Genomic DNA, 13436 nt, shown 5'->3' on the forward strand with positions numbered 1-13436 from the left:
ATGGGAAATCTTTTAAGTATGAGAGTTTCTATAATATGGAAGACCTGGTAATCCTATTAAGCCAGAAAGCCTGGTGTTCATGGGCAGTCCCAAGACGCATGGCTGTCCTAGAACCCAAGGACACTGAAAAGCATGGAAGGATTAGAAAGTATGGAACGTCTGAAAAAAACTTCTTTGGCCTGTCATACCTGGGAGGCCTGGAAATCTTAGGTGGTCTGGTAAGCATGAGCAGCCTATAAGCATTGGGAAGCCTGGGATATATGAGATTCCCAGAACCCATGGAAGACCTGAAAATTATGGAAGGACTGGTAAGGATGGCAAGTCTTATAAACATGGCAGGCCCAGTAAGCCTGAGAGGCCTGGAAATGTCAGCAGGCTTGATAAGGATGAGCAACCTCCAATGTGGGGAGGTCTAGTAAGCATGGGAGTCTTAGAAGCCTAGGAAGACCTGGAAAGCATGGGAGGCCTATTAAGGATGGGAGGTCTGATAACCATTGGAAACCGGGTATTCTTAAGGGGCTTGGGAATCTTAGGAGGCCTGGAATTCTTGAGTATCCTGGCAGCAATTGGAAGGCCTAGGGACCATGGGAATTCTAGAACCATAGAAACGCCTGGAAATATTGGAAGAACAAATAAGGATGTGAGGTCTGGATAAACATCTTATGCTGCTGAGCATAAGATGTGGGGGGAAGCTTGGGAGACCTGGCAAACATCAGAGTCCTACTTGGCCTGTTAGGCCAGATGTACATGGGAATGCTGGGTAATATGAGTATCTCAGTACACATAGAAGGTCTCAATAATGATTAGAGTCTTATAAAGCACAGAAGCCAAATGAAGTCTAATATAAATGTGAGGTCTGGTACACAAATGAGGTCTAGTAACTTAGGGTGGCCTAGAGAATATGGAAGGCCTTGTGACCAAGCAGGTTATGGCTCCCTGGAATACCTGTTAAATTTGAGTGACCTGGGATGCATGGGCTTTCTGAGAAAAACTTGCGGCTTGCTAAGCCCTGGAACCTGGAAAGCTTAGAAGGTGTGATAAGCATTAGAAGCATGGTGAATAAGGACAGGATTACTAAGCCTGGGGATGCTAGAATCCAAAAATGATGGGGAAAGCCCTGGAGGTCTAGAAGGATTGGGAGGTGTGAAAATACATCAGAGGAGTGTTAAGCCTGTGAGGGCTGGAAAAGGACTGCCAAGGATGAGATGGATCCAAGCATGGGGAAGCCTAGTAAGCAGGAGAGTCCTAGAACCTAGAGAAGACCTGGAAACATAGGAGACCTAGTACAAATAGGGTATCTGATGGACACAAAAGGTCTGGTTAGCTTGAGATTCTTGAAAAAGTTAGGAGGCTCAGTGAGCAAGAGAAGCTTAGTCAGAATTAGGAGGCCTAGTAAACACAGAAATGCTAGAACTCATGGAAGATAGGGAAAGCATGGGAGGTCTAGAACTATTTGGCAAAGTTGAATGCCACGGAGGCCTGGGAAACTTAGGAGGCATGGACAGCATGATTAGCTGAGCAAGAACGGGATGTACTACTAACTATGGAAGACCTAGTAACAAAGAAAGACCTGAAAATCTTGGAAGGACTAGTAAGGATGTGAGTTATGTAAATGTGAGAGGCCTGGTAAGCAAGCATAAAATGCACAGGAAGCATTGGAGATCCAGTAACTAATAGAGTCTTGGATGGCAGGTTAGGCCAGGTGTACAGGGGAAGCCTGGTTAGTATGAGCAGCTTAGTATACATGGAAGCTCTCAAAACCATGAAAAACCTAGAAACCACTTGAGGCCTAGTAGCCAAGTGAGGCCTAGTAATCATGTGAGGCCTGGCAAGCAAGTGAGTGCCATTAACCAAGGGAGGCCTGGAGAGTATGGAAGGCTTTGTAATCAGGTGGATCCTAGTACCCTGGTGGCTGTGTGAGTATGAGAGGGTTGGTAAACACTGGAGATGTGGTAAACGTTTCTAGCTTCCTTAGCCTGGAAGGACTGAAAGGCTTTTTCAGTACCTGGCATGCATGGGAGGCCCAGTAATGGTGGGTAACTGGAATATCCATATGAGCCATGGTGTACATGTGAGTACTAGTAGACATAGGTGAAGCCTAGTCAACTTAGGAGGCATCATGAGCACATGAGGCCTAGTAACCAAGAGAAATAAGGTAAAGACCTTGAAAGGACAACTCTCAGCTTCATCTAGAAAATAAAATGAAAACTCAGGATAGCTAAAACGATCCTGAATTAAAAAGGAACAACTGGGGACTCCATTCCCAGTTCAAATTAGACTACAAAGCTATAGTAGTAAAATCATCATGGCATTGGCACAGAACCAGCCACATTGAACAAGGGAACTATTTATGGGACTTTCAAAGTTGGATACAGTGAATTTTGTACCATGCCATGGTTGTGAACCTATGAAGACCAAAGGTTGTTAGGTTATGGCTTAAAAGTGGTGTGTTCCTGTATCATGTTGACAAGAGGAAGAATTGTGACAGCATCTACAATCATGTGAGAGTCCAGGCTCTGGGAATGCCTGTTGGAGGTTATCTTGATTGCATAAAGTGACTTGGGAAGACCTACCTATCCGGGGTGGCACTATTCCTTGACTCTAATCTTGAACTCTACACAACGGAGAAAGTTATTGATGTACTTGCATTAAGGTGATCTCTTTCTACTTTAGGTGTCATGTGACCAGTTTCTTCAACCTCCTGCCGCAGAAGCCTAGAGACTCAAAGTCTGAGATAATTGAAACTGTTGCCCCTAAGGTGATTTCATAAGGTCTTTTTAAAAACATAAAATCACTGCAACAGTAAAAGAAATTAAGGCAGAGAAATTGATCAGTATACTATGATACAGCTCATACCTTGATAGCAAATGATAGGTATCATGAAGGCCTATTTTCCATTTCCTATCTTGTTTATCCCTTTCAAAAATTGGATTCTTGGTATTTACCCTTACATCAATACATAAATATATTACATAAGTATATATAGTTCTATGTAAATATATTGCATATATAATTCCCTTGCTTATCCAGGATAGGGCATGAAATTTAAGTATAAGATAAATGTCTGTATGTGTGCATATATAGTTAGTTAGACATAGTCAGCAGTAAATGTTTTCCGAACACAAACGACATTATTTAGTTATTTGAAAGCCCACACAGAGAGTAATCTCAAATATTCCCTTTTAACCAATGATTTACGTCTTATAATAATGTCATAATGAATGCATTGGTTCACACCAGTTTCAACAATGGCATGATTTTATTTTGTCTCAATTTTAGCTAGGGCCAAATCTACTTAACAAATTGATTGAGATGTTTTACCTTGCAAATATAGTCTCTTATTTCCATTCCAAGCTTGGATCTCGATGGTAAATTTAAATCAGAAGATTAGCTTTATTTGATTTGACAAATACTTTGTTGGAAGTAAAGGTTTTCTTCAGAAATACATGGAAATAAGGTGATGGAGGGAAGCAGTCACTTCTGGTGGTACTAGACTCCAAAGAATATTGAATTTGTTTTTGGTCTTCTTCACTGTAGTCATTACACAGCCTTCATATTAAATGAACCATTCAATACTTGTAAAATGCTTACAGTCTAATAATTGATAAGATTACTTGTTTTCTGCATTTCCTAGGTTTACAAAAAGGAAATTGCAGAATATACACATAGGGAAGGTTAGAACATCACTATCCAATTTCATTACAATTTGCTCCTCCTTATATTCAAAGGTGAGGATTTTATAACCTGTTGTCTTTCTGAAAGTTACTCTTTTGTTGGAATCAAAACACACCAAAGTTATTCTGAATATGACATTTCGGATATGGTTGTGGCAAGCAGAACCATCACACCTCTGACACCGTTGCCTTAAAATTACACACTGCCTGGTAAAGGTCACACGTAAAGGAAAGCCAAGTCGTCCAACTGACCACTTCCAAGTATATCTTCCATCCTTGGGGATCATTGTACCACACCTCATGGTGCATTCTTCAAGTTCTTGTTCATTGATAACTTGTGGTCCAATTACCCCATATTCTTGTGTTCGCAGCAAAGTCAACCACTGTTGTTTGTAAATGGGTGACAACCATGCCATAGGTATTAGTCGATCTTGTTCAAGAATAGTTGTGGAAGTCAAGTCACAGATGATGTGCTGAAATCTCAGCTTTTTAAACACTGGTTGAAATATTAGTCCTTCTTCACTTTCAAGAAAACTGATGTTATCAACATATGCCATGTGGGTGGAAAGCCAGTTGTTTGCGTGTTGTAAAAGCTGTTTCATGGTTCCGTTCCAGCATGGATTAAGATAAAGGAACATCCATATTTTTAGTGTGGTATATACATCAATCTCCTTTTGCATGACTAGTAAGTCAGAAGACAGTGCTAGAAGATACATCAACTTCAAGTCTACTTCCTTGTAAAGTGCCACACTTGGATGTACCATCAAATTGCAAAGAAGCCATTCAAAGCATCTCGTCTTTACAGCTTTTAATCTATAGGTTTCTGCTGCCAAATAATAGGAGCACACAGTGTTCCTGTTGATAGTTTCTTTCATGATTCCTTCACACTGCTGAATTACTCGATCCACCCGAAGCAGGCATGCTGCTGCCAAAACTTGAGGAACTTCCAGAGGTGTTATTGACAAATCCGCATCCGTGTACAAAGCACCAAACACAAAATGCAGAGATCGGGTATCAATATCCTCATTCTTAATGATCAGATTTATAACACCATGGTGTGATTCTCTCCAAGTACCTTTGAGAATGTTAGCAAAGTAGCCTGACTGACATAAAAATACTTTGTGTAAACACCATGTTTTTCCCAGAGCACGGATTTTAATGTCGCTATCATGCCCGTCCAAAAATAAGTTTTGATAAGCATCATTAGATGAGATCTTAACCCTTTTCCAGTAGATGTAGTTGAGAACTTGATGTGGATACATTCCCTGGTTTTGAGGTCCATGAACATTAGAACTTGTTGCCAACTCCTCCAAACTGTTTCTTTTTCGCTTGCGACTGCCAGGAATGTAGCTGGCTCCGGCTATGGCTTCTGGCTGTGGCTCTAACAGACTGGAATCCCTGCATCTCAAGACCCTGCTGACTAAAAGCCCCATTGATGAAAATTCCTAGAACAAGCTCTCGCAGAGGCTTCTTGGTTGAGGCATTGCTGTAGTCTGCCAGTCCTGCCTAGACTTCTCTGTGTTTCTCTACTACAGATTCTGACGTCACAGAGAAGGCAGGGCATTCTTCATTGTCCACATGTGTGTTGCCTGAGCACAGGCCCCGCCTCCTGATAGCAACCCCTCCCTCTCCCTCCTCCTTCCCCTTCCTCCCTTGCACATTTGCCCCACCATCCTCCCATCTCCCTTCCTCCCTCCCTTCCATTATTCCTAAATTCCTTCTTCCTTTCCTTGTCCCATTCTGCTCCTCCTTTCCCCTCACCTCTCCCTTCTCCCACTATTTCTAAATGGGCCACACTATTTTGCTGAAGATGACCTCCATCAAACTGGAGAACCTCGTTCACCTAGTTTTTCAACCTTGCCAGCTGAATTTTCTTTTCCTTAAAGAGAACAACCAGGCCAAATTCATCCTGATGTGTGTTTAAGATTGTACATATTCCAACCCTTGACCCTTGACTATGAGCACTCAAATGTCTGTAGTATTTGAGATAATCACTTACTAACTGCTTTTGCCAATATAAACAGTAAACATTGTTATTGCTAATTTTATTGTTAGCCTCTTTTGATTAGGATTAATGAGAAGTATTTCATGCAAGTAGTTGTATGCCTATATCAACAATTTCTGTGTATGCTTTGCCTATATATATATATATATATATATATATTTCTAAAAGTTCCTTATAAATCTAGTTATTTGTTTAACTTGCATATGTATGCGTGTTTTATGGTTTTGTTTTACTGATTTGCATTTACATATTAACTTTATATGGACTCCTTACTGTTAATAAATTGCAATCTGTAAGAAGCCAAGTCTAATGTTTAAATATTTCTTTTTATTCCTCTGTGCTGGCAATCCATTCCCAGAGCCTGGCCAGCAAAGTCTATGGAGGCAGAGCAAGGTGAACCAATGCAAGACACTCCTCCAAGTGTCTGTGAGGTCATAGTTATATTCTTTCTTAACACCACCTCTCCTCTCACAAGTCTGTCTTAACAAAACATCTTCTAACCTGTATCTCCCTCTGTAAAACATCCTCTCAATTGTGTCTACTTCAGCAAATCATCCTGTCACCCATGTGTTGGCCTCAGCCAAACCTTCTTTCATGTGCATCTTCAGTATCAAAGCATCCTTTCACCAGTGTCTGCCTTAGCAAAACATCATTTAACCTTTCTCTCCCAGAGAATCACCATATAATGTACCCGACTTTCCAAAGAAATCAGAAATCTTAAGTTCATAATAGTTTCAAGGGTAATAAAAAGTCACATTCCTTAATTTGTTTGCTTTTAGTCATGCCTAGATGATATCACAAGAATAATCTGTGAGAAGAGTGAAGGTTTCACCACAATAAATGTTACTAGGAAGTATGATCCTGACAGTGTCAGTATCAGTATTGGCTTGCAGTTGCAACATGAGCGTTTTACCCCACTCAAGGGCCACCTCCTTTTGATAGATTATTATATTGATTCTTTTTTCTCTAATAGATTCCCAGAAATGCTTAAGTTTTGAAAGTGTTTGTCCTCTCATAAGCCCATTACTTGTACTATCACTAATATGAATATTCAACCTATGAGGAAAATTTAAGTAGAGATAGGGTAGAAAAGCTGGTGGGATGAGGGGATAAACAAAGCTAAGGATATACTTGAAAATCCACATGGAAACTTACTGTTTATAATAAAATTGATAAAGTCTCAAAAGACACATATTTAGCTGGTAGATGGCCTGTATGTCTACATAATACTGCTGCTGAAAATCAAGCGAAAAAAAAATCCCAATGCCAGGTATGTTCAGGAAGTTCCCAGAAATCTTGAAAATAATACAGGTTCTTCACACTCTTTCTGTTTGCCTACCATGAATATATGATAAGACCCTGCTACAAAAGACAAACCACATCGTGGTTGTAAAATATAGAGAAATTGAGCTGGCATGTAACTGAAAACTTCCTTCCATCTAGTTAGCTTTCATAGTTCTGGATTGTGCTATTCAGGATGCTGGCAGAGTAATGGCATCAACAGAGTTACCCAGATATGAACCTTATGAAGTACAATACCAATCTGCCAAGAAAGATGTGTCCAGCTACACAATAGTGACATCACTGTTATAGGGATAGCCAGTGTATCTGTGATTAGATTTGAGGCCAGTTCCACAGGAGGATAGAAAATGCCTTTGGCCCTAGGGGAGAATTTATTACTGTTGTTTATGTAAAGTCTCAAGGTGTCAAGCTCCCTTCTAAGTATCTATGTTTATATCTAGGGGAAATTCTACTTCAAGATTCATTCAGAGAAGCCCTTTTCACAATAAACTACAGTGAGGAATAATATGCATAACTGCTCAAAGCACGATAATAAGAGATGGCTGAATGGTACTACTATCTTGTTTAGGCATGAACCCTCATGGATCCTCAGAGGAAAAAAAAAGGAGCAGAAAATATATAAAAACTGGACCATAAAGAGGAGGGCTATGGAATCTGTTTTCTTCACTACAGGACCACCAGTGCAGTCACGACTTCCCAACACCTGTGAGTATATGTAAAGTCTACCCATGACTAAAACCTCCTCACAGTAAATAATGGGCCAGGGAAGGACTCTTTCAACTTTTCCCTCCTTTGGTGAAATATTGGTGGGTTCTGAGGGAGAGAGAATCGTTATCTTCCATACATCCAGTGATCCAGATCCAGTGTCCTGCATCTGGCCTCCAAGAAAGAGTTTTGAGCTCATGGTCATACTGATAATCCTAGTTAAACTCTAGGATTCTCAAACACAAACAAACAAAACCAATGTCTGAAACAGAACTAGGGGGATTAAAAGGTTTGTAGAAGTGGGCAGGAGTCTAGATAGGTTAGGGAGATTATAGAAATCTGAATATTATTTATACATGTACAGAATGTCAATGTCACACTTCATGATGGAATTAAATGTTGTTTCGTGGTTGCCACAGGATTCCATTACCCAAGAAGGAAGGCTAAACAAAAGCCTAAGGGCAGCAGAACTGCTTATTGACAATAGTGATGACCTGGATGCTTATAGCTCTTGTCTGCTGAGGAAGAGAACACATCAGTGGCCATCTCTTGCTGGAAGTCTAAGGCAACATAGCACAGCTTCTCTCTGATATTAGGCATGATTTCCCTCCCAGCTTTTTGGTGAACTATAGCCACATGTGGTCATGAACTTCATGTAGTAGTCTGTCAGGTACAGGCCAGCTAGGTCCAGACACGGGATGGCACAAGGAGAGCAGAGATATGCACATTATCTCATAAATGTGCACATTCTGTGGGACCCCATCTCTGGGCTCCATCAAAATCGCAGTGGTATGACCAGAGGCCTAGAGGAACAGCACAGACTGGATGGCTACTTACATGGTTGTGGTTTTATAAGTCTCAAAAATGATGTGGGTCATCTTTTCACAGTTGGCCTTAGGGCTCTAGGGGGAATGGTGAGCAGCACAGTGTTCCTTTGGAGGACCACATGCAGTTTGTTGTAGAATGTTTGGTGCCAGATCTTCTCCATATTGAACCAGTTCGTGACAATGTCATGACCAATGGGGGTACTTCAGGATCAGGATGCCTCTCTTGCAATGGGCCTCAGTACCCACAAAGGTGTCCTTCTGTCTCTTACCCACCGTGATGCCCTGGTGCCTAGGGCAACCCCATAATGGAGGGGTAGATGGCCCTGGAGCATCATAACCAGCAAACCAGGCATTTGCCAGACCAGAACCATTGTTGACAAGGAAGGCAGTTAAATCATCATCCAGGGAGAACTGGTGGTCAGTGTGAACCTTCAAGAGAGGAGCTGCTAGAAACCTGTGCTAGTGGGAGGAAACAGACTAGACAGTCTTTATCCATGTTCTCTTTAGGGGAATCTAGGTTGTTTCTGGTTTTTGGCTCTTGTGAACAGAGCAGCAGTGAGCACAGTTGAGGAAATATCTCTTGGGTAGGATGAAGTATCCTTTGGCTATGTGCCCAAGAGTGGCAAACCTCAATTTTGGGTAGATCTTTTCCCATTTTCCAGCGAAACTATCACACAGACTTTCATAGTACCTGTGTAAGTTTCACTCCCACCATTGATGAATGTGCCCCTTACTGTATCCCCAGGATGAGCTGTCCCTTGCGTTGTTGATCTTAGCCATACTGACAGGTGTAAAATGAAATCTCAAAGTAGTTCTCATTTGCATTTCCCAGATGGCTAAGGATGTTGAACATTTCTTTAAGTGTTTCTCAACTATTTGAGTTTCCTCATTGGAGAATTCTATTTAGATCAACATCAAATTTTTAAGATGGATGATTTGTTTTTCTTGACATCTTCAGTTCTTTATATAGTTTGCATATTAGTCCTCTATCAGATGTGGAGTTGGTGAAAATATTTTCCAATTCTGTAAGCTGCCTTCTTGATGGAGCGATAGTGTCCTTTGCTTTACACAAGCCCTTTTGTTTCATGAGGTACCATTTATTAGTTTTTTTTTTTTTTTTTAAGTCTCACTTCCTGGCCTAAAGGTGTTCTGCTTAGAAAGTCTTCCGTGCCAATGAGTTCAATGCTATTCACCACTTTCTCTTCTATCACACCAGTGTCTCTGGTTTTATGTTTAGGTCTTTGATTTTCTTGTGGGTTTCTTTTTTGGGGTGCAGGATGCTAAGTGGATCTATTTGCATTCCTGTGACCAGCACCATTTGCCAAAGTTGTCCTTTTTGCAGTGTGTATTTCTGACTTCTTTATCAAAAAGAAGGTGCCCATAATTGTAACGATTTCTCTATGTCTACAATTATGTTTCATGTTCAATAAATCTGTCTGGTTTTGTGTCAATATAATTTTGCTTTTATTATTCTAGATTCAAAAACAGGATCCATATGTCTTCAGCATGCAAGAAATACTTCCTCTGTATTATAACTTGAAAGCAGGGATAGGGATACTTCCAGCAGTTCTTTTGTTGTTTGGGATTGTTTTAGCTCTATTGAAATTTTGGTGCTTCCATTTGATGATGCGATTTGTCCTTCCATCATCTGTGAAAATTTTGTGTTGGAATTTTGATGGGAATTACACTGAATCTGTAGATTGCTTTGGCGGGATAGTAATTTTTAGTTTGCTATTTTTATTAATCCATGAATATAGCAGATCTTATCATATTCTGATATCTTCTTCAATTTCACTCTCACTGTCTTGAAAATGTTATCAACACATGTGGTATATATAAAGAATAATTGTCTAATTCTTTTGATATTTCCAATTTGTTGGAGTCCAGGTTTTTCAAATATATTCTTATGGTTATCTGGATTTTCTCAGAGTCTGTTCGATTTATTTCATTTGGATGTACTCTTTGACTGTTAGTTATTTTGGATGAAGATTTGTTGATATTACTGATTTTCTAAATAAACTCTTAGTTTCATTGATTCTTTCTGTTGTGCTCTTTCTTAAACATAATTGATTTCAAACCTGATTTGATTATGTCTACCTTCTAATCTTTTGTTTGCTTTTTAACAAAATTTTTATTTGATATTTTTTCATTTATATTTCAAATGCTATCCAGAAAGTCCCCTATACCCTTCCTCTGTCCTGCTCTCCAACGCACCCACTCCCACTTCCTGGCCCTAGCATTCCCCTGTACTGGGGCATATAATCTTTGCAAGACCAATGACCTCTCCTCCCAATGATGACCTACGAGGCCATCTTCTGCTACATATGCAGTTAGAGACACAAGCTCAGGGGGTACTGGTTATTTCATATTGTGGTTCCTCCAATAGGGTTACAGACCCCTTCAGCTCCTTGGGTACTTTCTCTATCTCCTCCACTAAGGGCCCTGTGTTCCATCTAGTAGATGACTCTAAGCATCCACTTCTATATTTGCCAGGTACTGGCATAACCTCACCTATATCAGGGTCATGTCAGCAAAATCTTGCTGGCATACGCAAATAGTGTCTGTGTTTGGTAGCTGATTATAGTATAGATCCTCAGGTGGGGCAGACTCTGATGGTCCTTCCTTCCATGTCAGCTCCAAACTTTATCTCTCTAACACTTTCCATGGGTATTTTGTTCCCCATTCTAAAGAGTGGCAAAGTATCCATACTTTGGTCTTCCTTCATCTTGAGTTTCATGTGTTTTGCAAATTATATATTGGGTATTCTAAGTTTCTGGGCTAATAAGAACTTATCAGTGAGTGCATATCATGTGAGTTCTTTTGTGATTGGGTTCTCTCACTCACGATGTTATCCTCCAGATCCATCCATTTGCCTAAGAATTTTATAAATTCATTGTTCTTAATAGCTGAGTACTACTCCAGTGTGTAAATGTATCACATTTTCTGTATCCATTCCTCTGTGGAGGGACATCTGGGTTCTTTCCAGCTTCTGGCTATTACAAATAACGTTTCTATGAATATAGTGGAGCATGTGTTCTTATTGCCACTTGGAACATCTTCTGGGTATGTTCCCAGGAGAGGTATTGCTGGATCTTCTGATAGAACTATGCCCAATTGTCTGCGGAACTGCCACACTGATTTCCAGAGTGGTTGTACAAGTTTGCAGAAATGGAGGAGTGTTCCTCTTTCTCCACATCCTCGCCAGCATCTGCTATCAACTGAATTTTTGATCTTAGCCATCTGATTTGTGTGAGGTTGAATCTCAGGGTTGTTTTGATTTGCATTTCCCTGATGATTAAGGATGTTGTACTTTTTTCATGTGATTCTCAGTGATTTGGTATTCTTCCGTTGAGAATTCGTTGTTTAGGTATGTGCCACATTTTTTACTGGGGTTATTTGATTCCTCTGGAGTTCCACTGCTTGAGTTCCTTGTATATATTGGATATGAGACCCTATCCCAGATTTAGGATTGGTAAAGATGCTTTCCCAATCTGTTAGAGGCCTTTTTGTCTTCTTGGTAGTATATTTTTTTCTTATAGAAGCTTTGAAATTTTATGAGGTCCCATTTGGGGATTCTCGATTTTTTTCTTTTCTTCTTTTTTTTTTGGATATTTTCTTCATTTACATTTCAAATGCTATCCCAAAAGTTCCCTATACCCACCCCCCGCCCTGCTCTCCTACACACTCACTCCCACTTCTTGGCCCTGGCTTTCCCCTGTACTAGAGCATATAAAATTTGCTAAACCAAGTGTCCTCTCTTCCCAATTATGGCCAACTAGGCCATATTCTGCTACATTCTGCTACATATTAGCTAGAGACAGGAGTTCTGGGGGTACTGATTAGTTCATATTGTTGTTCTACCTATAGGTTTGCAGACCCCTTCAGCTCTTGGGTATGTTCTCTAGTTCCTATATTGGGGGCCCTGTGTTCCATCCTATAGGTGACTGTGAGCATCCACTTCTGTATTTGCCAGGCACTGGCAAAGCCTCACAGGACACAGCTATATCAGAGTCCTTTCAGCAAAATCTTGCTGGCATATACAATAGTGTCTTCATTTGGTGGCTGATTATGGGATGGACCCCCAGGTGGGGCAGTCTCTGGATGGTCAATCCTTTCATCTTAGCTCTAAACGTTGTCTCTGCAATTCCTTCAATGGATACTTTACTCTCTATTCTAGGGAGGAATGAAATATCCATGAATTGTTCTTCCTTCTTGATTTTCTTCTGTTTTGGAAGTTGTATCTTGGTTATTCTAGGTTTCTGGGATAATATCCACTTACCAGTGAGTGCATGTAAAGTAACTTCTTTTGTGATTGGGTTGCCTCACTGAGGATGATATCCTCCAGATACATCCAGTTGCCCAAGAATTTCATAAATTCATTGTTTTTAATAGCTGAGAGGTACTCCATTGTGTAAATGTACCACATTTTCTGTATCTATTCCTATGTTGAGGTACATCTGGGTTCTTTCCAGGTTCTGGCTATTATAAATAGGGCTGCTTTGAACATAGTGGAGCATGTGTCCTTATTACTAGTTGGAACTTCTTCTGGGTATATGCCCAGGAGTGGTATTGCTGGATTTACCAGTAGTACTATGTCCAGTTTTCTGAGAAACTGCCAGACTGATTTTCAGAGTGGTTGTACAAGCTTGCAATCCCACCAGCAATGGAGGAGTGTTCCTCTTTCTCACATCCTCGCCAGCATGGTCTGGCACCTGAATTTTTTATCTTAGCCATTATGATTGGTGTGTGGTAGAATCTCAGGTTTGTTTTGATTTGCATTTCCCTGATGATTAAGGATGTTGAATATTTTTTCTTCAAGTGTTTCTTAGCCCTTTGGTATTACTTGGTTGAGAATTCTTTGTTAAGCTTTGTACCCCATTTTTTAATGAGCTTATTTGAATTTCTGGAGTTCAACTTCTTGAT

The 13436-nt window shown here is 40.3% G+C and overlaps 1 protein-coding gene across 1 annotated transcript; it reads right to left on the bottom strand.

Annotated features, from left to right (window-relative positions):
- Nucleotides 1-3249: 3249 nt before the first annotated feature.
- On the bottom strand, nucleotides 3250-5205 carry Btbd35f9 (BTB domain containing 35, family member 9). Its single transcript, XM_003688968.4, has one exon. It carries the CDS (start codon nucleotides 5105-5107, stop codon nucleotides 3611-3613), a length of 1497 nt encoding a protein of 498 aa, XP_003689016.1. The 5' UTR covers nucleotides 5108-5205; the 3' UTR covers nucleotides 3250-3610.
- Nucleotides 5206-13436: the final 8231 nt, after the last annotated feature.

This window comes from Mus musculus, chromosome X (genome assembly GCF_000001635.26).
Source record: "Mus musculus strain C57BL/6J chromosome X, GRCm38.p6 C57BL/6J".
Lineage (NCBI taxonomy): Eukaryota > Metazoa > Chordata > Mammalia > Rodentia > Muridae > Mus > Mus musculus.